Source organism: Papilio machaon, chromosome 1 (assembly GCF_912999745.1).
Source record: "Papilio machaon chromosome 1, ilPapMach1.1, whole genome shotgun sequence".
Classification (NCBI taxonomy): Eukaryota; Metazoa; Arthropoda; class Insecta; order Lepidoptera; family Papilionidae; genus Papilio; species Papilio machaon.
In genome coordinates, this window is record NC_059986.1 from 9109111 (window position 1) to 9133705 (window position 24595).

The window sequence follows — 24595 nt, forward strand, 5'->3', positions numbered from 1 at the left end:
CCCATAAGACTTAATAACCATTAAATGGTAATTCTTGGGTAGTAAGTAACATATTCCCGATTATGTCCGTTTCAATATTTTCGTATTTTTCCCCAGAATATTACAAGGGTCCGGTTTCGTATTTAAAGTTAAAAAGTTAAAAAAATATTAAAAACTCTTCACAGATTAAACATAAACGTGCGTGAAATTACGCATAAGTTACATTTATGAAATCCATATCCGTATTACAGGATGTAATAAATTTATTGTATAATCAGCTTTTCTAAGCAACGCTACGGTAACCTGGAATCTAGTTACAAATAAGGAAGTAAAGATTAAGCTTTGAGTTATAACAATAAATCGGTCACTGCCGATAAACATTATTGAAACTGCGTGTATTTTATACAAAATTACCGTATTATCCTTTACGTGGGAATCACTAAGTACGCCTTAACAAAAACTCAAGAAAAAAGCAAAAATTACGAATGCATTAAACACATAAGACAATATTACTCATAAAGTAATCTTAGTTTGAAAAACCAAGGTTTAGCCATAATGATAATCGAAATTAAAGAAGCTTGTATAAAAAGCACATTTACAACAATTTAACCAAGGTTCATTGATTAGCTGAATAAATTCGTATCGTGTAAAGTATTCTACTCATTAAGTTTTTTATTTTAAGCATTAATACAACAAAAATGATGGCTTTAGTTAGTCACTTAAAGAAAATGCCGTTCAATAACTTTTATATTTCCCTTCGTATTATTAAGCAAAAAAAAATTAAGTTACTAAAGTGGCTGCGCGTAACCATCACCGTGCGGTCGGCGGATTGTTAGAACATCGAATTACCACAGTACGCGGCTAGTTTACCGGCCGCACGCTGTAGCTACGCGCCATTCTACCTGCATCTTCTACATGCTGCATACATCGATTGTGATCGAAGGTGATTTGGACAAAAAATTTAATATGTGAAGATAAAAATTAACACTTGAAGCCTTTCATTGGTCACAAAGTAACAAGATCAGTAATGTCCATAATCAACATGTATCTGGTGACTAGAGGCAGATATAATCCCTAATATCAGTAAAGAGTATTCGCTACAAAACAGTTACTACATAACAGTTACCAGTTGGTAACAAGCATTGATCACATGAATTCTACTGTCCACCCACCGCATCCAAGGCCGGCCGACACCCACGACCCACTTACGAGAAAGGAGCCCATTGTGATACTTTATGTTGCTACAGGCGATGCATTGCAGCTAACAACCTCGACAACCTGCCCCATTGTGTGTACTGCTCGCAATTAAGACTTATGGTCGATGCTTAGTGAAGCGATAGCATCTACTAAAACATAGACAAGAAATATTCATAACTTTAAACCACTTATTAAATCAGAAGTCTAACCGGAGCATTGTGTATGAGCTCGGCTTACAAAATTCTACAATAGAATCTTAATGTATCGTAGAAACCTATCCAAAGAAATTAAGAGACCCCAACAACGAACATATTATCTGCCAAAAAAGTACTAATGCTAGAAATTGTGTAGAAGATGGACAGGAACATAAAAGAAGATCCATCTAATCTACTAAGAAACACGCAGGTACGTGTTACGTGTTACGCAGACCTACGGTATAAGGTTAGAACTTAGAAGGAGAAACAAACTAAAAGGTGGGGTTAAAAAACCAATATTCATAAAGTAATAGGAGTACCTGTTCCTAGCTGTACCTTTAAGTCAATACAGTAAGTATTTAATACAATAATCATCACAATTATTCAATTAAATTGTTTTAACTTTCGTGAGACATAATAATAAATTAATTAAGAACGCACTGAGTGCGAGACGCGATGCAACCGCGAAGTTCTCGAAATAAACACTCGCCCTTAAAATGGACTCCCGACAGGTCCGAAACTAGTCGGTGCCGTCACCGGACGATCATACGTGAGCCGTTCTTAATTAATTTATCACAATTATTCAGTTATAATATACTACACATTGTATAGCATTTACGGGCTAAGTAATATAGGGAATGGTCATTGCTTGTTGACTTGTCATATAGGTTGTAGTAACCAAAGTCGTGTGATCCGCGGGGTGCTAATAGCTCTATACGTGTGAGGGGTCAGGGTGCGCGGCCTTGTGAGCACGCTCTGATTGCGTCGCGGCGCGTGTTTATCCGCCCTGTCGTGTATCGACTTGCAATGCATGCTACCAATATGATATGCATTATATTGTAATAAATAAGACAGAATCATTTTAACTAGTGTAAGATAAAAATTTGTTACAACTAACAATTCTTTTAAGTTTAAATTAAAAATGACGTAGAATAATAACAAATGGTGCATTCCAGAAAATTGTCAAAAATACTTTTAAACAAATCTTATAAAAAACTAGCTTTTACCCGCGACTCCGTCCGCGCGGAGTAAAAAATAATAAACGGGGTAAAAATTATCCTATGTCCGTTTCCTGGTTCTAAGCTACCTGCCCACCAATTTTCAGTCAAATCGATTCAGCCGTTCTTGAGTTATAAATGGTGTAACTAACACGACTTTCTTTTATATATATAAGATAATAAAGCTAATGTCAAGATTTTGATCGATTACACTTGGATAAAACACTTCCAAATTATCCCACAAATCTTCTGACAACGGATCAGGTTTGTTTCCATTGAGTTCGGAGACAATCTGTCGTGACGCACGAGATAGTGTGAAAATCAATCGTGATAAAACCAACCGCGGTGTCAGCTCGACGTGTGATTTCCGCATAAAGAACATGCAAAATTGCATTTTAAAACATAGAGCACAATAGCTATTTTGCAGCGTAGCACAATTTGATACTAAATATAAACCACTCATCGCACTACAAAGTACTTTGCAATGTCTTAGTTATTAATGTTCCAAGTTTTCAATCTCTCTTTAGAGATATGGCAGAAGTAAAATTATCCTGAGGCATACAATAAGGAATAATTCCGAAGCCTCTTTATACAAGAAAGATGCCCGGTAGCAAAACTTCGCATATAAACTATAACAATTTTTATATACTTATCTACACATGTTTTTTTTTTATGTCACAACCCAGCACAACCCGGCGCAATTACGAAATCAAACCAATCTCATTAAAATTATCATCGTCCCATGCAGGCAGGTTACGTGTACTTAAATTATTAACAAACGAACCCGGAGGCCTATTTAAATTTCTTACTGATTAAGATATGTACACTCCGCCGCATTGAATGAACAAACGTTCATAACCTTGCAAGCAATACTGACACCAAACAAGATAGATTAGAAACTAAAATAGAATGCCCTGTGTTAATTCATAGAAACGAATTTGTGTTTCACGTTCAGTGGCCGCTACAAAGTCGATAATTCACGAATGAAAACATAATTTGTCGAAGAAATTATGATTGTAATAGCGGCGTTTAAACGAGAAAAACAAATTATGCTCGCTCATATTACAAGATTCAAACTTTATGGAAGCACGGAGGTCAGTTGAGAGTGCATGTCTAAACAGGTGGGTGTTATGCCAGACGGCCATGCGTGCAATTATACGCCTCGTTTGCCAAATCCCAAAAACCTAAAATTAAGTACTACCTAGCATTTCGTGCCAAAATTCCAAGCCATAAAGTTTGAATGGCCCTATACTCAGTTCGGGGATCCGTCAAGTTTACGGTCGAAACATTTTCAGCGGTATCTTATATCCGTTTAGAGAATCATTGTGCAAACGCAACGTGAGACGACGTCTTTCAAAAGAAATAAGACCATTGTGAATTATTTAGGAATAAAATCATTCAGGATTAGGCTAGTTTTATGTACTGGCCAGTAAATTCGATCAACAATCACATCACATGGAAGCGAAATTTGTAGCATGATTTTGATAATGTATTCATAATATCGTTCATTATATTGATTATAAACATCGATGCGTTCCTTGCCATCAATTTGTATAAACTCCTCATTACACGGATAACACGAAAACGTTACCTAAGCACTGCAGTTCGATGCCACCCGTTACTTTATGTTACGAGTACGTGCAATGCCAACAGTTCGAGTGATTAATTTTGACCGATCGATTTATATTAATTGGTGCATCAAAAGATATCACCGGCATTAAATTGTCTTGTATGACGATGCATAAAATACTTCAAATAAAATGTCCATGGCCACAGAAAAAGCGACCATATTGTAAATCAATAAATCATATTTCAGGTTGCTTCTACCAATATCTCTTTAAAAGCTCAACAAAAGCAAACATTTTGAGATTGAAAATGACAGTAGCTATTTCTCACAACCATTGATCAGTGCAAACGGAACTAACCACATTAAGTTCAAATATAACAAGCATTGAATGTCAGCAATAAACAAATATACGAGTGTTTACTCTCAAACAATCATGATATCGTGAAGTCGTGTATTCGGGGTTAGTGTGACGATGAGCCTAGTGGTTTTAGGTTAACAAAACACTACGGACGCATACTACTGGAATAGTTTCCACGGATACTTTCCGTTTTTAAAACTAAAGCAATCAGATTGTTTTGAATTAGTACTTAATTTGTCTAGATTTTATAAACGCAGTAGCATTTGTCGAAATTAAATAATCTTTATTGTACATAAATTTATGATTTGGCTTCATTTCGTAAGAATGAAATCTCTTGTGTTACAGAAGTTAGTTCTCCAATATTCTAATTACATAAATTAGTTTACAAATAACGCATAAATATATATTTGACCCCATATATATTTGATTTGAGGTTATGTAACATTAAACATGTAGGATATAAATGTTATTTCCAAGTGGTTGGATGACTCATCAGAAAAAAAAAATCTGAATAAAATAATTTTTACCAAAAAATAATCTAACTAATATTATAAATGCGAATGTTTAGATGGATGGGATGTTTGACTGTATGTCCAGGACGCCTCAACGGATCTTGATGAAATTTGGCACAGATGTAGAACATAATCTGGAAGAACATTAAGTTTGTGTTTTAAGTGACAGCTAGTATGTAATAAAAAATATTTGTTACTCTCAATAGCAATGATAGGAATTAAATAGTCTATGTTAGAAAAGCATGTGAACTAAACTTTACTTACACTTGGCATCTTGGGACCTACTTCTCCGCCATAAAATTCCTAATTAAACAAGAGATGAATATATTGCGGTCACAAGACAGTTGGTATAAGCTGACTGACCGATAAGATAACTATTTTACGAGAAATGTTTTGCAATAATTAAACACACCTCAGGTTACGACTGGTCGTATATTTTTTTATTATAAACAGATAATGCTTCCAGTTTACTATTGCAAAAATCTAACTTGTACACATAAAAATATCTGATTAAACTATTCGGCTCTATTACGTAAAGTACTAGGCAGACAGAACATAACTTCTATTTACAGTTCACAAATATAATTTTAAATAATCTAGAACATTATATATAACTTAACATAGAAATTAAAAAATGAAAGAAATCGAACAGTGGTAGATCCCGCAACAATATTTTGATGGGTGCATAAATGGGCCGGTTCAACCGATACATTACTACGCCCACACAGAAGACAGGGGTGAAGTCCTAATTTCGGTCTACGTTCCCTTCCCACCCTTTTCTTGTAAGGAAATGATTGGAAGAGGAAGTGAATTTGGCAGTAAAGGGGACGCATAGGATCTGTGCAATCGCAGTTTTCCATGGGCAGCGGTCATTTCGCTATTTCGGCGAATTCAAGTGGCCGCTTTTTCGTTTGCCACCTTATAATATATATAAAAAACATTTATCTTGTAAAGAACAGTAATTACAAATAGCAATAATAAAATAAAACTTACAGTGCACTATCAAAAAATAAACAAAACTAAGATAATTGCAACAAACGTAAATAAAAGCAATCTGTACGATTCCAAGCACGTAAATTAAATTCAAAACGATTGATAAATATCTTGCACCTTTCTTTTCATTCTACTTTCACTTTTGAATGTATTTTTATTATAATTGAGATTTCGAATAGTTCATATAAAAGTCATCCTTTATTATCTACACGGGGCTTATTCCGTTTACTGGTCTTGATTTTATTACTAAATACACCTTTAAGAAACTTTCTTTTAAATAACTTTCATTGGAGCGATTAACCTTAATTAATATATAGTATTTAAATCCAATAATCACAATAAATATTTTAAAAGCACCTGTTTTATTTGTTTACATGTAATTTGATCCTTCTCGATTTATTTTCTTTTGAAACCGCAATTGCTAATTGATGTTAAAAAAAAAACATTTAAATAAATATCTTACCAATATAAGGAGGTATCTCCGGAGCAGCTCAACGGATCTGATGGCTCTTACGAATAAGGGCCAATGTGCAAATTGACAACTTTTCAGGAGAGGCTCTCAAAGTTTCAACCATATAAGAAAAAACGCCGCTTCGCCCTTTTACTTCAGCAAAAAAACACGTTAACACATGTTAATGTGTATTTGTGTTTAGTGCATGTTGTTAACTAAGCTAAGTCGTAGCTTTTAACATACAATGTAAAAATCATTAATTTGTTACTTTGGCCCTTATACATAGAACCCACCGATATAGAACACAGCTTGGAAGAACACATAAGTTACTAATTTAGTTCTTTTTAATTACGCGCGGACGAAGTCGCAGCCAAAAATTAGTATCTCATAATTTAATAAAAATAAAACATATACAATTGTATGATTATATGTGCATTTTACTTGTTACAAGGTAAAATGTAAAACAGTTAATTTTCTACGAGACTTAAAAGATATTTTTCTAGCATATCATGGTGTTCGTACGAAAAAAATTGCCGTATGTTTTCTATAGACGCTTTCACCACTCGTCGAAACGTCAATCAAGCCTAGAAAAAGGTCTAAAGCAAACGTACTTGCAACTAATAAAAGCAGAACACGAAGGCAGTAAAAAACTGTGTATCGTCTTCACATCCAACATGGATTGTTTTATATGGATTCATATTGCAGTTATGGATACTTTAACACCAAATGGATACTCGCTCTGCCCATAGAAATCTACTCTGACTTATAATTTACGGCCATCAATACTTTTTTATAAACATAAAAGGCGAAATAGTTTCAAACGCACGTAGTCTTAATTTCTGTGAGAAAGACTTACAAGAAGAGGTTATGTATGACACTTTTTAATGGCGTCTCTAACCGACACATCTCTCCCATCTTTAATCATAAATGTTCATCTATCTTTCCTAATTCAAACCCCTAAAATATTCAAACCTTGCAAGTTCTCTTTTACAGGTCTTCCTATGAGTTCCTAGTACAAATCTTCTCTGAGGGTATAGTTAATTTACGACTTCTGAAGTAAATCTAAGAAAGTCGAGATCAGCTTCTTGTTTGTTTAGCAAAGAAAGTAATCATCCTTTAATGGAAGATTTTAAAGTAAAAAAACACTAACGCCTTAATTAGAAATATTCCCTCTATTATCAACTATATTTTTCAGAAAAAACACCTTCAACGCATGTGGTCTACTTAATTCGATAGTATTAGAAGAATATTTTGTACATACAATTGCTTCAATCTTTGTTTATTAACTGCAACATGTCCGTCACTATGGCACCGCAATCGATACAGTGCAGTAATTGGCCAGAGTGCAAGGGCGCTAGTCTCGATCGATACTGTATTCTGCAATATGTTAACCTAGTACTATATACCGAAAAACATATTTCTAATTTATTCTTTTTGTGTTGCCACTACCGAAACATTTTTAGAAAAAAATATTGTCATCAACAACAAGTTTTCTCACAGTGGAAACTGATGATTATATAAAACTAGCTTTTACCCGCGACTCCGTCCGCGCGGAATTAAAAAATAGAAAACGGGGTAAAAATTATCTTATGTCCGTTTCCTGGTTCTAAGCTACCTGCCCACCAATTTTCAGTCAAATCGATTCAGCCGTTCTTGAGTTATAAATGGTGTAACTAACACGACTTTCTTTTATATATATAGACTAGCTTTTTCCCGCGACTCCGTCCGCGCGATATAAAAAAAAATAATAGAAAACGGGGTAAAAATTATCCTATGTCCTATTCCTGGTTCTAAGCTATCTGCCCACCAATTTTCAGTCAAATCGATTCAGCCGTTCTTGAGTTATAAGTGGTGTAACTAACACGACTTTCTTTTATATATATAGATATATAGATGAAGACAGTTGTTTAGTGATGTAAGAAATCAAAGGTTCTGGTTGTCGATTCTATTTTCTTGTAATCTTGTTTAATGTAATCTTTGAGACGTTTATACTAGGCTTAATTATAATACTGTTTAATACTATTATTGCGAAGATTTTGTCTCAATGCTTTTTTACTAAAGATTACTGGTACATGTTCCAATAATTTTATACAAATACACTTCCTTTCTAATCTAATCCTAAATCTACTCTCTTTTTTTTAAATGAAGTCGTAGTTGTTATTTATTCTAGTTAACTATTCTTTAAAACCATTGCCGTAAATCCATTTAACGCACTTTTACTTTTACGTCTTTAGAGTTGTTTTAAAGCGATAAAGCATACCTATTGAGTATACATTTTAACTTTTATAATAATACTAGCTGTAGCCCGCAACTACGTCCGGGTAGATAAAAAAAACTTGACATGTAAGCTATGTGTTCTTCCAGACAATGTCCAATATCTATGCCTAATTTTATTAAGATCCTTTGAGCCGTTTTGGAGATACCTTCTTACAAACATCCATCCATCCATCTATCTAAATATTCGCATTTATAATATTAGTAAGATTTATTTCATTCATAAAGAAAAATGTGGACTAATTTGCGATAAAACGAGATAGAATCTATATCTGTAATATATCTATGCATAGGCAAATACACATTTTATTATTACTCTATACAAAGTATGAAACATCGAATTTAATATACACTTTCATTAGCAAGCGGCTCTTCACCATACATCATACAGCTTCAAACTGCAAGGACTGACGTAAGTAAAGTCCCGAGTGCGCGGGATGACGTCACGAGGGGTGTTAAAATGTACGGGATGGGGGCGAGGGCGAGGGAGGTGCGGTATCGATCTGCCGACCTTGAGGGACAAGGACACTCCCCGCTTCAAAGCTCACTGCAAACTCTGCCACGTTCATGTTGTCCTGGTACTTCGCGCGCGGTTGGGGAATAACTATGACGTCATCGTTTCACTCGAAGAACATTATAAAGAGAAGTAAGTTAATTTTGTTTTCAACCGGTTTGAACATTCTTAGAAAAATAGGTAATCCTATTGCCTTAATATAATTATCCTTTCATAGAAATTGAAGTAATGAATTCGTAAAACAATAACAAATTAGTACAATAACTCGTTAGTCTCTCATTCAAGTGCCTCCGATTTAAAAATCCGTTAATAATAATAATCCACTATTAAAGCCTATCCGTATTTGTATGCCTGGTCCAATTTAAAACAACAAGTTAATAATTATTCACGGTTCATACATAAAACATACATTTAAATATCATTTTAAAACAAAAAACCCGTTGATCGAAAAGCTTCGCCCACACACGACCTTCCGCATATCCTATACGTTGCGTAATGTAGGGTGGAAAATGGGTGGAGACCAACTGTTGCTTACAAACGACTATTTATATATGAGCCGTTATGCGTTAAAATAATTTTTAGTAATGCTAAATACCTCATTTAATAGAAAATCATCAATTTTCTACCTAATTGATTAGTAATATTATCATAAAATATTTTATTTACAAGAACATAAATAAAATCTTTTTATTGTTACTTATCAAATCATTGAATAGCCAGGGACTTATCGAGTTGTTAATTTATTAATTCAAAATGTTTCGACTTCTTCAAACACCATCAAAGGTCAGTAATGAACGGTCACAGCTGATTGACGTCCCAATGCAATTAAATTGTGAAATTAAATTACGTTTGCATTGGACAAGCACTTTTATTTGTTAGCATTATCCAAGGGAATGGAATTACATTGATTTGGTTGGCACAGAAATAATAATGACAACTGTTTTCTCAACATTAGATTAGATTTCTATAGAAGATTAATATTTCTTTAAAAGACGCTCAGTTGGCCATGCACGAACCTTGTGACAAACGCCATCGTATCGTCAACAACAAAATTTGTATTTAAATTTATGCAGCGCCTCCTATCGGACGCATTGTACACTAAAAATCTCATACTAATTTTGTTATATTTGGCGTTGACGATACGAACCCACTTGATGGAAAACTATCCCTAGCATATCAGTCAAAATCTTTCATGAATTCACGCGTTCTTATTTTAAAAAATGTGTTTATTACTAATAATAATAACGCTACAAAACATGTTATATCTAATATATAAAATTCTCGTGTCACGGGGTTCGAACTTGAACTCCTCCGAAACGGCTTGACCGATTCTCATGAAATTTTGTGAGCATATTCAGTAGGTCTGAGAATCGGCCAACATCTATTTTTCATAACCCTCCCCCCCCCCCATTTTTTAACTGCGCGCGGACGGAGTCGCGGGTAAAAGCTAGTTACACTGTGTAAATCTATAGGCCTTTTGGCCAAATGCACCAATCCACTCGGCAATACTAAAAAGCTTTTGATGTTTTACATGTCGTTTGTTTCGTAATAAACATCAAGTCGGTTGTTTATTCGTAAACAACCTTCTGTAAGCCTAAAACGTACTGAATCGGGTGATTTATTTTCAATTTGTACGCCTACTATAAATGTTCTGGCATAAGTACTCCAAAAAAACATAGTTATGAACCTATGAATTATTTATTAATTCACAATTTACGTTATATATTTAATTTGTTTAAGTAGGTACTATCTTTAAGTATTCTAACAGTCTGGGGCTTTGGAGCCCAAGACAAGGAAACCATCAGATTTTTTTTATATTTAAACTTTAAAACCTAGTTGAAATAAAAAAAATATAAAGACCTTATAAGCTACTTATAAAACAAATAAGTTTAACAATATTTGAACGTGCAGGGTGTGGGTGGAACGTGAATATGTAAGTAGTGACCAAGAGGCACGGACATTTGCAGGGAAATTATCACTTATCGTCATCTAACAAGCAATAAAAAAGCCAAATGTAACCGTATTAAGGATTAAATTCGTGTGTGTCAGCCATATTCAAATACACAAACAGGCTGTACCAGTAATAAGAAATTATTTGCTTCAACAAAGAACGTGAAACAAAACAAAACTTTTGTAAACAATCGAAGCCTTGGGGGCCATCACTAAGTATATATTGTTTCTATTATAATTTCTGCAATTCACTGGTTGTTGAATTCTTACCACAGAGAATAAAGCATGTGTTATCTACAATTGTTTATTTTGTTGTACCTATTTACATTTATATCTACTGCTAGTATAGTATTGTATTATCTGAAATATATATTTTTTTTAACATACATTTTATGAACATCTCAACAATGAATTCTCTTACAATTTACTTTTTTATCGTTCAAAAGGTGTAAATGAATTAAAAAAAAAACAATCAACTGTAATATTAATCAATTTAGAGACGTAAGTCTGTCAAAAATAAAATATTCTCAGCCAATATTCTGCAAATGAAATATTTATAATTAATTTTTTATTCCCACTCCTTGTAATTTGATCACGTAAATAAATATCAAGATGGGTTTTTTCCTTTCAAGTCATGTCTAAGAAAAAGTATCAAGAAGTTTAATCTTAAAAAGCAATCTACAATGGAGGAAAAGACATCGTGACCGCATCTGCTGAACCACATTCCGAGTACAGGCATAAACAAAGTTTATGCGAATTCAACAAAACATTTGAAGATCTAGATATTTTGTTTCTTTATTTTCTAGGAAAACAAAGAATACATGAATTTTGCAATACCATAAAAAAACCTAGGACTAAACATAATTAAGAAAAAATAAAATGTTAGAATTAACTGTAGTCCAGGAATTTTTAATGTAACTTTCTTCGGAAAGTGTTAAACCAACACAAGCTCTAAAACTATTTTCGTGTACAAAATGATACGTCGCCCGTTACTACATCTACCTGTTTACTTGAATGAAGACCATTCTAGGAAACTGTTCCACAGGTAGTAAAAAGTACATCATAAAAGCAGGGGTTCCAAACTACGGTCTACTAAGGATAATATTATTAGACGGCATACTACGATACGATACCTGTTCTTTGTATTGATGTTTTTAATTTATAACACGTCTAATCTAAAAATGACAAACATTTATATTGTAGTTTTTTAATATCAATAACCATGAGAGGACCAAAATTCTAAAGCAGATTGTGTGGTCTATGAGCCAAAATGTTGATGACCCCTGTCCGTGAACTATAAAAAAAGTTTAAAAAGTCCCAGAAGTTTCGATTCCATTGTTGCCCGCACGGTCCGTTTTTTCAACGATCGGAAACTGCTCACTAGAGCGATTTTATTTATTAGCATGTCGTAAAAAGGATTCCAATGTAAATAAATTTTTACCGCCTCTAACAGAAAGACCGGTATGTATATTTTTGTTACGATTTATATGTAAATGTGATTTAGGGTGTGGAACATGTGCAAATTTGTAGTGAAATGACCCGCATATATCTTTATATTCCGACGTAAAAAATATTGATTTGATTCTGTGGGTGATTTTTATTGTTTTGATATTTATGTTCGTAAATGTTTCTTACATTATCAAGCTTTAGAACACCATTTATAATTAGAATATATAGAACGCATCATAAATAAATCATACTAAACAGACTTCCAGAAAATATAACCTTTAAAAAAAATAATCAATACATACGCGTACGAAGGCCGAAGGCATGTATGTATTTATATGAGGATATTAATTGAGCTATATAGATAGTCGTGAATTTTAAATAAATGTTTTGATTCAAAAGAATTAAAAAAATAAATGTCTAAGCATAAACCTCTAAAAGCTTGTTTCAAATACACGTTCCAATGTCGGAGGACCGGTTAGCTATTTGATAACAGTTAATATTGATACGATTTGCATATTTTTGTCCCATATATCGATTTTATTAGTGTATTAGTTTCCTCGGTGAGATGGGAGACAAAGTCTCGCGGTTTTGTGGAAATAAAAATAGAATAGCAATATTGTTTATTGATCTAAAAATTGAATCGTAAAAATCTTTGAGTGTTTTATTGTATAAATGAAATAAACTTTATCGTTAAAAAGATTTATTTAAGGTTTCATATCAATTTTGTTTCAGTGCCTTATTCTGTATTCATCACAGTAGCCGAAAAGATGTTGGAGAGTAAGATCACATTTATAAACATAAAACGAAACTCGTATGGGACGAATTTAATACAGTATGTTGTATACAACAAGTAAATATATAAATTGAAAACTTATAAATACATAAGATAGTATGGTTTGATTTATATGTGAACTACAATGCGTTAAAGGGTTAAGGATTTAGAAAATTAATAAAGAATCCATCCATTTTTCGGTCGAATCCAATAATAGTAACGAACAAAATTATTGCAAAATACCCATATAGCTTATATTATATACCATCTATAAGTCGTTAACTAAGTTATATCAATATTAAATTGCCGTGAAGATTATTAAAAGTTTATGGCAGATACGTGATACATTTTATTTGTGAAGTCACTCGATTTTGTATAATTCAATTGCAGGGAAATGTCTATAATTGGACTTGCGTATAATTATTTTTATTTAAGACTAAGTACACAAACAAAACTAAAGAGCAAAGCCATATTGACCACTTTCTTGATTAACAATAATCAATCGTAATGATGTGACGTCAGAGATAATAAACTTACTGAATCATGAATATGATAAGTAGATAAATGTAAACCACCAAAAATAGAAATACATTTATCAGACTGGAGTTTCAACTGAGTGATTTTAGAGTTCTAGACTAAGGTCAATTCTTCTCGATTTCAAATTTGTTCAAGTCAAATTGAAAATTAATGAATAAACTTTGAATTTCTTTGGTATAAATTTATTAAAGTTGAACAAAGTTATTTATAGATATAACGGTTTTATTACAAACATCACAAAAATTATCTTTTTTAATCTTCCCAAATTACATTTAAAATTGAATACTGAACGTTTTGCAATCCATAATACAATTCGAAATTCAAATGAGAATTTACGAAAAAAAAATCGGACATTGTAGTCTTCCGGATGAGGGCGAAGCATTTCCCACGCACCAGTCTGTCGGAGAAACCTCTGATACTCTGACAGAACAATAAGCGCTCCCATTCATAACCACTCCGCAACAAGCGCAAAAACTAACCACCAACATGTACGAAACGACGAAACTTTGAAAAGTGGTACTACGTTGAAGTAAAAGCTGTGATTATCAGTAAAAATTTTCGTTATTTTTTTTTTTTATTAAAATAGTTCATATTATTTAATTTAAGTAATTAAACTTTTAGGAAACGCGTGTGGATTTCTATTAAAATTATTTAGAAATCGTCATGTGCAGCAAATGCTATTGTTCTCCGCGAAATGCACTTTGAGTGAGAAAATAATTGAGATAATACAATTTTCTTTAACAAACGAAAACGTCGCGACTTGACCCTAACTTGCAACTGAAAGTAGCGGATACTTTTATTTCATTCGTTGCACAAACAAATTTGCACACTCACTCTTATCGCATTGCTGAAATTAGATAAAAAAAAGAAAAACGCAATAGACCGAACTAGTCCGTTATCTTAAAACGTCAAGAAAGTAAGATTATGTCAACAATTCTGGTTTTGTAGTAAATGTAATAAAGTGGAAAATATAAAAATGTATAATAAATACATTTGAGTATGTATCAAATTAAAGGCAAATTTCTAAAAAAATCACTATTGTATATTAAGACGCTAATCAACACTTAAATCGATTTATGGTTAAAGTCTTCTTAAACTGGTTAATCTTTTATAAGACATTATTTGAAACCGCGAAATAATACCAGTCCCGCTCACTCTATAGAAGAGCTTCTGATGGGTTCAAAAGTCAGTGGCGATACTGGATTAAGTGTGAGCGCAGCCGTTTTAGCTATAATAGTCTCCTTGATATTGTTTACTAATAAAATGTTTTTAAAATGTGTTTATTGGTACAATGTTCCAAACATTTTATTACAATAGGTTATCAATTCAACAAATTTGTAAAGAACACGGACACGACAATTTGTGTTCGATCATCTCGATGTACCGATTCATAAATTTATCACCAATTGACGCTCAGGGGTCTACTGCTTCATATAAATTGACAGGTACTAAATTCACAGAAAATAGGCCAACTGACAATAAATATAGCGCACATGTTGTACATAAATAGTCGCAACGCTACCGTGCGACCACACAACAAATATTAGGAGAAAAAGATCAGATTTCAAAGTAGACTTAAATAGACAATATGGGATCACATTTAGTAGTAATTATGCGTAAGAATTTCGATAATAATCATCACCAACGTAAACTAGTTCAAATACCCAGATCAACTGTATTTCCTTTATATATTGTTATTGGACTGAACATATAACTAGAATTTAGTAGAACTGTGCCAAGCTCTCAATACATAGAAATAGTCGCTGGACATTCATAGTTGCTGGAACTATTTTACAATACGATATTTCTTAGAACGCTTGTTACTAAGTTGAGATTTCGTGAGAACGAAATGTAACTAGGTACATTGAATTTATGGATGTTTTAAAGCACAAACAAAAGTACAAAAGTGCACAATAATGTTGAGAAGAATCTATTAATTTATTACTTGCCAGTGCGACAATATCAAAGGGATGTGTATTTTTTTTAATCTGTGGAAGACAGCCGATGTAGGTTGAGGGCACGTCAAGACACAAGGTCGTTACTGGTGGTTATACTTAACGCTGCAGACCAACCGTGCAGTAATCGCATTTACAACTTCTTTTTAACTCGGTTTGTTATTAATGTTTTATGTATTGCAAAGCTATAAAGCAAAGATTTATACATTAACAAGTAGAGAAATATGTATTAATCACTTTTTGCATTCGCAATATAATGAAGCACTCCTGTCTCCGCAATTTGGGACAGTAAAAAACTACAGCTGTAAGCAGAATAATACAATCTAAGACGAATTTAGAACTGTTCTATTTATTAAGATATTATCTAACATATACAGTACTTTTCCATGCATAACTTTTTACACTTAATTTCCATGTACAAAATAATCAGTACACTCAAAGTTGTGAAGTGATCCTTGTTACATGTCATTTTCTAAGATTAATTATCTAATATGCACACTTATGCTACAATAACGCAGTAAATAATAACTACTTGTGATTTAAACTCATATTACGAGTGTCTTATATAATCGTAAACTTGAGTTAGTACATACATAATTCTTAAGACGGCGCTAACGTAGTGATCAAACGCAATTTAAAGATTTGATTGTCGCTGATTCGATTCAAAGTTTGATTTTTCATGAGTAACACGATAACAAAGTCAGGAAGAAAACTATAAAAGAGAATATGGCGTATACAGATAACTTTTAAAATTTATTTTTAAATGTCTTGTGTATTACGAACGTCATCAACCATTGAAAACTACGGTTGTTAGGTCAACAAAGAATATTCAGAAACTTACTCATTTATCCTGTACATAATATATAACTTTGACTAACCGTGGGTTTCTGAGGTCAATATCCCCTTTTGTTTTCTATATTTTGTTAAAGATAATGACAGGGATGACGGTATGTTTTATACAGAAGTTTTGATCTCAGAAACAAACATTAAATCTATACATCGTGGGTGGCATGTTCAATTTGATAAATTATAAAAAAAAACGTAAATCAACATACAATTTTTATTATCTAAAGGAAAATCATACCATCCTGTAGTCTCTAATCTTAACCAAGTACTTGACCTTAGATACAATAACCTTAAACACCGTTTATGCAAAACAAAGCTATAATTAAATATGACACAATCGCTACTTTGACCATAAACATAATTAATTTTTAGTAAAAGGACAATTTGGAAAACTTGTTAACAAATTTGGCAACAATATAATTTTTCGCAGTCCTAATTTAAAACTTCGTGAAGGCAAAATGTGTTCTTGTCTATATATGATCTCAGAATAACAAGTCTTTTGTTTTTTTTAAGAAAATGGCTAAACGGGCACCGTGAACACCGAGGTGTTCAACGACGCTAATGAACATCTGTAACACCAGAGGAATCGCAGCTTCTTGAAGGACCCTAAGTCGTAGCGGTTTGGAAATTGCGCCGATGTCTTGACAGTGGATAACCAAGATTTATTTTTTGGGCATATTTTTATGAGGGCATAATTCAAAATATAGTCGAATATGGATAAGCGAGAAGCCTCTATAAACGAGAGTTATTTATTGATCCCAGGGAACGACCTCTATAAGTGAGTAACAAGGGTTAGAGAACTTCAATGAGCGAGAAAAATATTGCAGTCTCTTAGACACTCGCTTATCCAGGTTCGACTTTACTTAGATGTAGATCGATCTTTATGACGAAGACCTGATGCACCGACCCCATATGAGTGGTATATCTATAGGGAGGTGATGATTAGATGTATTGAAAATCATCCTTATAACGTAACAATCGAATAAATTTAGAAAATCATATCGCAGATCCTCGCAAAACCAATTAAAATTAAGACAAATATAAAAACAATTAAATTTAATCATAACATGTATTTAAAATGTTGCAATCTGTTGTATAGATACTTACTTATTGTGCAATATACCTGTGTACGTGTATCAGTTTTGCTCAAGTTGATATCGGTGTAGTCGTATGGGCACTTATGTTTATAAAACCGGTGAAATCAAATTTAGATAAACATATTCTGTCATCATTATAATTAAATGCCAAATGGACCACAGGCCATGGTCATTACATTTAAATAAGATAATAAAAAAACATAACTTATTCAAATACATCATACCTATTAATATTCAACGATAAACGTAGTATAGAGAAATGGATGATATCATTCTCATATCGCTAAATTGTTTATAAAAGATTACTTTTGTATAGTTATAGAATAAGTTTCCCGCATTTTTATCCTAAATGATAGTGATATTCGTAAACATATGTTCGCCCACTTCACTAGACATGGAAACTTAAAGGCATTTGGGAACTTGGGTGGTAGATTTTACCAGCAACCTTATTATCACAAGTCACATAACTAAATAATGTTATTTTTAGAAAATACCGATAACATGTATCTTTATAAAACCACATTAAAAACAAATACATTAATAACAATTGGTAAATTTCATTTGTTTGTATCTGCTTACCTCCTGGATGCGTGAGCGTGTTCGGATGAACGAAGCCATCTTTGTGCAGCAACAGATGCCGTGGCTCCGTTGCCAGGTAACAGGTCGAGCCATCAGCGAGACACTTCTGGAAACACTTGGCGGCCTGATAGAACAAGGCCCAAGCGTACTCCTCGCCGATGGTCGAGTTAAAAGCCTGCAGAATCTGCTGGAGATTTAAGCAATCGTAAGCGTCCAGGGAGACATCGGCCCCGGACGCGCCGGCACTCTCCTTGCGCATCATTGCGCTACCCGGCCGATATCGGTGGCATTCTAATGTTTACACACTGCAATATATGCACAACACCGGTCAATTTTGTTCACCATGAATTTGTTCTATTTCACGCGGCACTGTAAATTTGTGATACGGATTATTGAAATTTACGTTTACATCAATACACTACGTGCTGAAATGTCATCGCGTCCACTGAAACGTCACTGTCAAATTGTTTTCGTTTTATAAGTGGGTGGTGTAAAAATTTATTTCTGATTGTTTTGCGTAGTTGAGATCGCGAGAGCGCGTGCGCGACCGCTCGCTTGACGAACGCACACAACGTACATTCACGGCGAAGGCTCGTGCCGGACTGGCGGCCGGCGGCGAACACGGGCTCGCTTCTCCGCAACCTCCCGGCTCCGGATCCAATCCAAGATGCTCTCCGTCCCTACCGCGAGTCCGGAGCGCATTACTTCCTTCATCATTACAGCGCTACACCAACACTGAACCACTGCATTGCTGGTAACCGTAGTAATGCAAAATTTATTTATTATTTTATTGAAAAATGGCAATAGTATGAAGTGCTAAAGACACACTAACACAAAAAATCACTAAACTTAGAACTTCACTTAAATCACAACTTTCCTTCATAAATCACAAGTACGTAACGAAACGTACTGTATCCTTACACTTGAAATTCATAAATGAAAAATGGCAATCGCCTTTCAATGCTGATAAGGTAATTATTGATATTGAACTATTTTATTAGAGTTTATCTTATCAAATTGATTGAAGTCCACTCTTTGATAAACGGACAGTAGCACAGGATTGAAATAAAAAAAAACAACTCATTTATTCGTTTTTTAATTATAATACATGTTAACATTACAACACAATGATCCATTATATAATTTAATTATTACATATAAGTCCAAAAGTCTATACGATGTTATATAAATGATTATATGAATGATAAAAATTTGATTTAATACTGCTGATATCTTTTGAAAACAATCTTACTAGATGCCGAGTACATTGTTATAAAATTAGTTCATTCTCATCTAGCCTTTATGAAATAATATACATAATTATAACCTAGCTAATAATATCTTTATTTTATCAATACGTTTTACATTATAATAATACACTTGATTTTATTATTAGTGAAGAAGAGAACTTAACACATTATTTGTTTCATATAAGCTTAAATAAAGACAGGAATGTTAAAAAAATAGATTCAATAGACAATCCTCGTTGCAATTTAACGACCGTAAACAACAAGAAATTAATGTAGAAGTGTGTCGTGAATGTAACCATGGGTCTATTTTTCAAAGAACTTTTTATGTCGGTTTTTTTATAGAAAACTAGAATGAAAACATATGTATTTGTTTATGTGTTTTAGTGGTGGAAACACACGGTATTACATTTTCATTCCAATGTTTTGTTTACGTAATACTCAAGAAAGTCATACGATAAATTGGAATAAAATAAATATAAAGTTGTGGACTTTGCCATCAAATAAAATTTAGCAACAAGAACTTTTTGTTGAAAATTACGATTTAACGTAACTTATTATTGTTGTAAAAGATAGCAAACATTAGAAATATAATGAGAGTGAAAGAGACAAATACAATTTCATCTTTCAAATCCAATTTCCAAGGATAACTTACATGTTAAGATTTTTTTTGGGAAATGCAAAATTGCAATATTTATTTTAAATCTTTCAATTCACTTGAATTCGAGATAAAATACAAGTATTGATTGAAAATATTACAACAGCATTAAAGATGAGCTGAAACAAAGGATTTATCCTAATACGATGCACTTGATAATTGTTGTATATGTAAGCGCATAATCTATGCGCATTGACGTACGGCTGCTGCGTCTGCCGTCAGTTTGACAAGTACGCGAATAAACCAGTCTGCACCAAGCTAGCGGTCGTGTCATTACTCCCTATATCTAACAGTGGCGACGAGGATTCGAAATACCCACTTATGAAAATTAAAAATGGCAGTGTCGTATTTCGGTGTTTTATCGAGTTTCGATCATAACGTACATACGTGGAAGGTGTACAAAAGTCGCATAACGTTGTGGTTTATTGCAAACGATATAAATCACTTAAATGATGCGGCGGGAGTGAAGCGACGCGCTATACTGCTCAGTGCGCTCAGCGAGGGTACATACAAGCTGGCAACGGATTTGGCGTTGCCGAAAGAGCTGCAAGATTTACCCTATGAAGACATCCTGGCCCTCCTCGACGCGCATTTTACTCCGAGACACATCGGGTTCAGCGCGCGGCATAAGTTTTACTCGGCGGTACAACAACCTGCAGAGTCGCACACACAATGGGCGGCGCGGCTGAGAGGGTTGACGGTGAATTGTGGCTTCAGCAATATGGAGGAAGCTGTAAGGGACCGCTTTGTAATGGGCATGCTGCCCGGCATCGAGAAAGAGGAAATATATGGCAAGGATCTGGCCAGCCTGCCTTTGTCCTTGGCGGTGGAGCTGGCTGAGAACATCAAATGCGCGCGGGCGAGTGTCGCCTGCGCAGCGGCCGCGATCAGCGTCGGCGCCATCGCACCTACGGACGCTGCGGGTGATATCGGACAATACGGAAAGCAAAGTGTCAGTGTAATCAGTAGTAAAAGGACGAAGCGCCCCGCTTGTGGCAACGTTAATCATAAGAGTTCGGAATGTTATTGTTTTGATTCCAGTGGTAATAAGTGCAACCGAAAGGTTAATGTAAAAAGTGTGTGTAGCAAGGTTAACCTGTGTAAGGTGGAATCAGCCGAGACGGACGAGAGCGACGACGGTGAGTTGTATCATATCCGTTCTTTCACGGGGGAGCCCATGGTGGAGTATATTGAGTTGCATGGTGTTAGGTTAAAATTCGAAATCGACAATTATTTCGGAACCCAGTTATAAACGCCATTATAGTAAGGTATCTCTGTGTCCATCGAAAAAGAAATTATTGGGTTACACAGGCGAAAGGATACATTGTTTAGGTGTTATGTCTCAGTTGCCGATATCGTATGGCGGGGTTACTCGCGCTATAGACGTGTACGTAGTACGCGGCGGAGGTCCCGCACTTCTCGGTAGGGATTTTATTTCGAAATTCAATCTGGAACTTGCACCGGTTAAATATTGTGGGTCACCTACTTCAATAGAACAACTTCAGGCTCAGTATTTCAAAACATTTTCCGACACTTTAGGAACTTTTAAAATGTATAAAATTAAGTTATTTCTGAAAGAAAATTCGCAACCGATTTTCTTTAAAGCCCGGCCTATAGCGTTCGCGCTTCGAGATAAAATTACCGAAGAGATTGATAGGTTAGTCGATTTAGGGGTGCTCAAACCGGTAGAACATTCTGACTACGCGTCTCCGATCGTGCCGGTCTTAAAGAAAAACGGTTCCGTTAGGATATGTGCCGACTATGCCGTGACGATAAACAAACAACTCGTCGTCGAGCAATATCCCCTGCCCACGGTTAACGAACTATTTTCGAAGTTGCACGGCGGCGAACAGTTCACCAAGTTAGACTTGTCGAGCGCGTATAACCAACTATGTCTCGATGAGGAGTCACAGAAGTTGACGTGCATCAATACGCATCGGGGTCTTTATCAGTATACGCGTCTCGTTTTTGGGTTGTCCTCCGCGCCAGCTATTTTCCAGCGTGCCATGGAAACTGTACTGTCAGGGTTAGACGGAGTATTGTGTCTCCTCGACGACATACTCGTTACCGGTCGGAATAGGGAGGAACATTTGAGTCGCCTAGGTGCCGTGTTACAGAGGCTCGAGGAAGCCGGCCTTACATTGCAGAAGGAAAAGTGTGAATTTTTTAAAGACGAGATCAGTTACCTGGGTTATGTGATCAACAAAAATGGTTTAAAGAAATCGCCGGAAAAAGTTAAGGCGATAATGGATGCACCTAGGCCGACTAACGTAAGTCAACTTCAGTCATTTTTAGGCCTAGCGAATTACTATCGAAATTTTGTACCGGGCGCGTCAACTATACTAAGTCCCTTGTACGAATTATTGAAAAAAAATAGTAAATGGAAATGGTGCAAGGTCCACTCAGACGCGTTTCTTTCCATAAAAAAAAGTTTAGCATCGGATTCGGTACTAGCTCACTTCGATCAAAAGGCTAAACTTATTTTAACTGTGGATGCGTCCCCCACAGGCCTCGGCGCGATATTATCGCAAGTAGGAGGGGACGGTGCCGAGCGGCCGGTCTCGTTTGCATCGCGCACGCTAACGCAGGCGGAGAAACGATACTCGCAGATTCAAAAAGAGGCAACGGCTATAATCTTCGGAGTGCGCCGCTTCCATCAATATTTGTACGGTCGATCGGATCCTTTTGTTTTGCGAACCGATCACAAGCCTTTAATTAGCATATTTGGCCCGCATAAAGGCATTCCAGAAGTGTCTGCTAATAGGCTCCAAAGATACGCATTATTTCTCAGCGCTTATAACTTCAATATAGAATATGTTCGCAGCGCTGATAATAGCGCGGATTATCTATCGCGCGCGAGTCTGGTGGGGGCGAGCGAGCGCGGCGCGGGGGCCGCGGAAGCAGGGGGCGCGTCGTGCGCAGACGCTGCCGCGGCGCTGTATGATAGGGCCGCGTATGTTTGTTTCGTGGTGGACGGAACGCTACCGATAACCGTTAGCGAGCTGCGACACGAAACATCTAAAGATGTGATATTGTGTCGTGTCGTTAATTACGTTTTAAACGGATGGCCAATTAAAATCGCTGATTTGAAATTAAAAATTTACTTTTTATGTCGCAATCAGCTGTCAGTAGAAAACGGCTGTTTAATGAGAGGACATAAAGTTGTAATTCCTGCTTCCTTACGTAACCGAGTGCTAAGTGAATTACATACGTCTCATTTGGGCATAGTAAAGACCAAGGCTGAAGCTAGGGCTAGGTTTTGGTTTCCGGGAATCGATGATGCAATCGAAAAATTTATAGGATCTTGTGAGGTGTGTAACAAGTTGAGGCCGTCACCGCCACGAGCTAAAATGTCGCCGTGGAAATATCCGCCTCAACCATTCTACAGGGTGCACATTGACTTCCTAGGTCCACTGAATGGTCGTTCATACCTGGTGGTCGTAGATGCGTATACGAAGTGGGTTGAGGTATACGATACGAATACTAGTACAAGTTCCAATGCAGTAATCGAACGGTTATACGATTATTTCGCGCGTTATGGACTTCCTAAAACGGTCGTAAGCGACAACGGGACCTGCTTCGCTTCACAAGAATTTTCGAGCTTCTGTGCAAGTAACGGAATTACCCACCTAACGTCACCAGCTTACCATCCCGCTAGTAATGGCCAAGCGGAAAGTTTGGTTAAGGTGGTAAAGAAGGGAATTAAAAGTAGTGTTTTGAGTAGCCGGACAGCAAAAGAAAGTAAACTACGATTGTTGAAATTTCTGTTTGATTATCGCAACTCAATACACTCGACCACGGGCTTCTCTCCGGCTGAGCTGGTGTACGGGCGGAAACTCAGGTCGCGATTGGATTTATTGGATCCCAGAACACCGCCGTCGTCGTTCGCCGGCCTCACTGATGCTGTAGAACGCAAACAGCGCTCGCAAATAGACGCACATAGGGGGAAAAACATAATTTATTTTTCTCCGGGTGACCAAGTGCTATACAAAATGGTTACGGGTAATAATCAAAAGTCTTCGTGGCTCAGAGGGACTGTTATTAAGAGACTCGGGAAGGTATTATATGTAATACAAGACAATACCTCTTTATGTAAAGTTAAAAAACATAAAAATCAGTTGATGTGTTTCAACGGGTATAATTCGTACACCTGGGATTGCGACGATATAGCCATCGGTAGTCCTGTAGGACAGACTTCCTCGCAACAGCCAGGTGTGGCACAGGACATTACAGTAGGGGCTCAGCTTCAGGGGGAGGGTGAAGAGGCATGTTCGCCTCCGGCCACGCCGCCACTGAACCACCCCAATGTCACACTGACCAGAGGGGTTAGGCGCCCTGTGTTGTTGGATGAGGAAAGTTTTAGTTAATAATGTTTTGTCAAGTTATTGTTATTCCAACCATTTTTAATATTGTGATTTCTTATTTTATGTGTATGTATTGTTTTGTATATGTGTTAAATATTGTATAT

At 35.4% G+C, this 24595-nt stretch overlaps 1 protein-coding gene across 1 annotated transcript in view; it reads right to left on the minus strand.

Annotated features, from left to right (window-relative positions):
- LOC106719281 (protein spire) overlaps positions 1–18974 on the minus strand; it is a 112963-nt gene extending 93989 nt beyond the window's left edge. The window contains exon 1 of the mRNA XM_045686369.1: positions 18223–18974. Within this exon, the coding sequence (XP_045542325.1) occupies positions 18223–18484 (262 nt within the window). The 5' untranslated portion in view covers positions 18485–18974. The remainder of the gene's footprint in view (positions 1–18222) is intronic.
- Positions 18975–24595: the final 5621 nt, after the last annotated feature.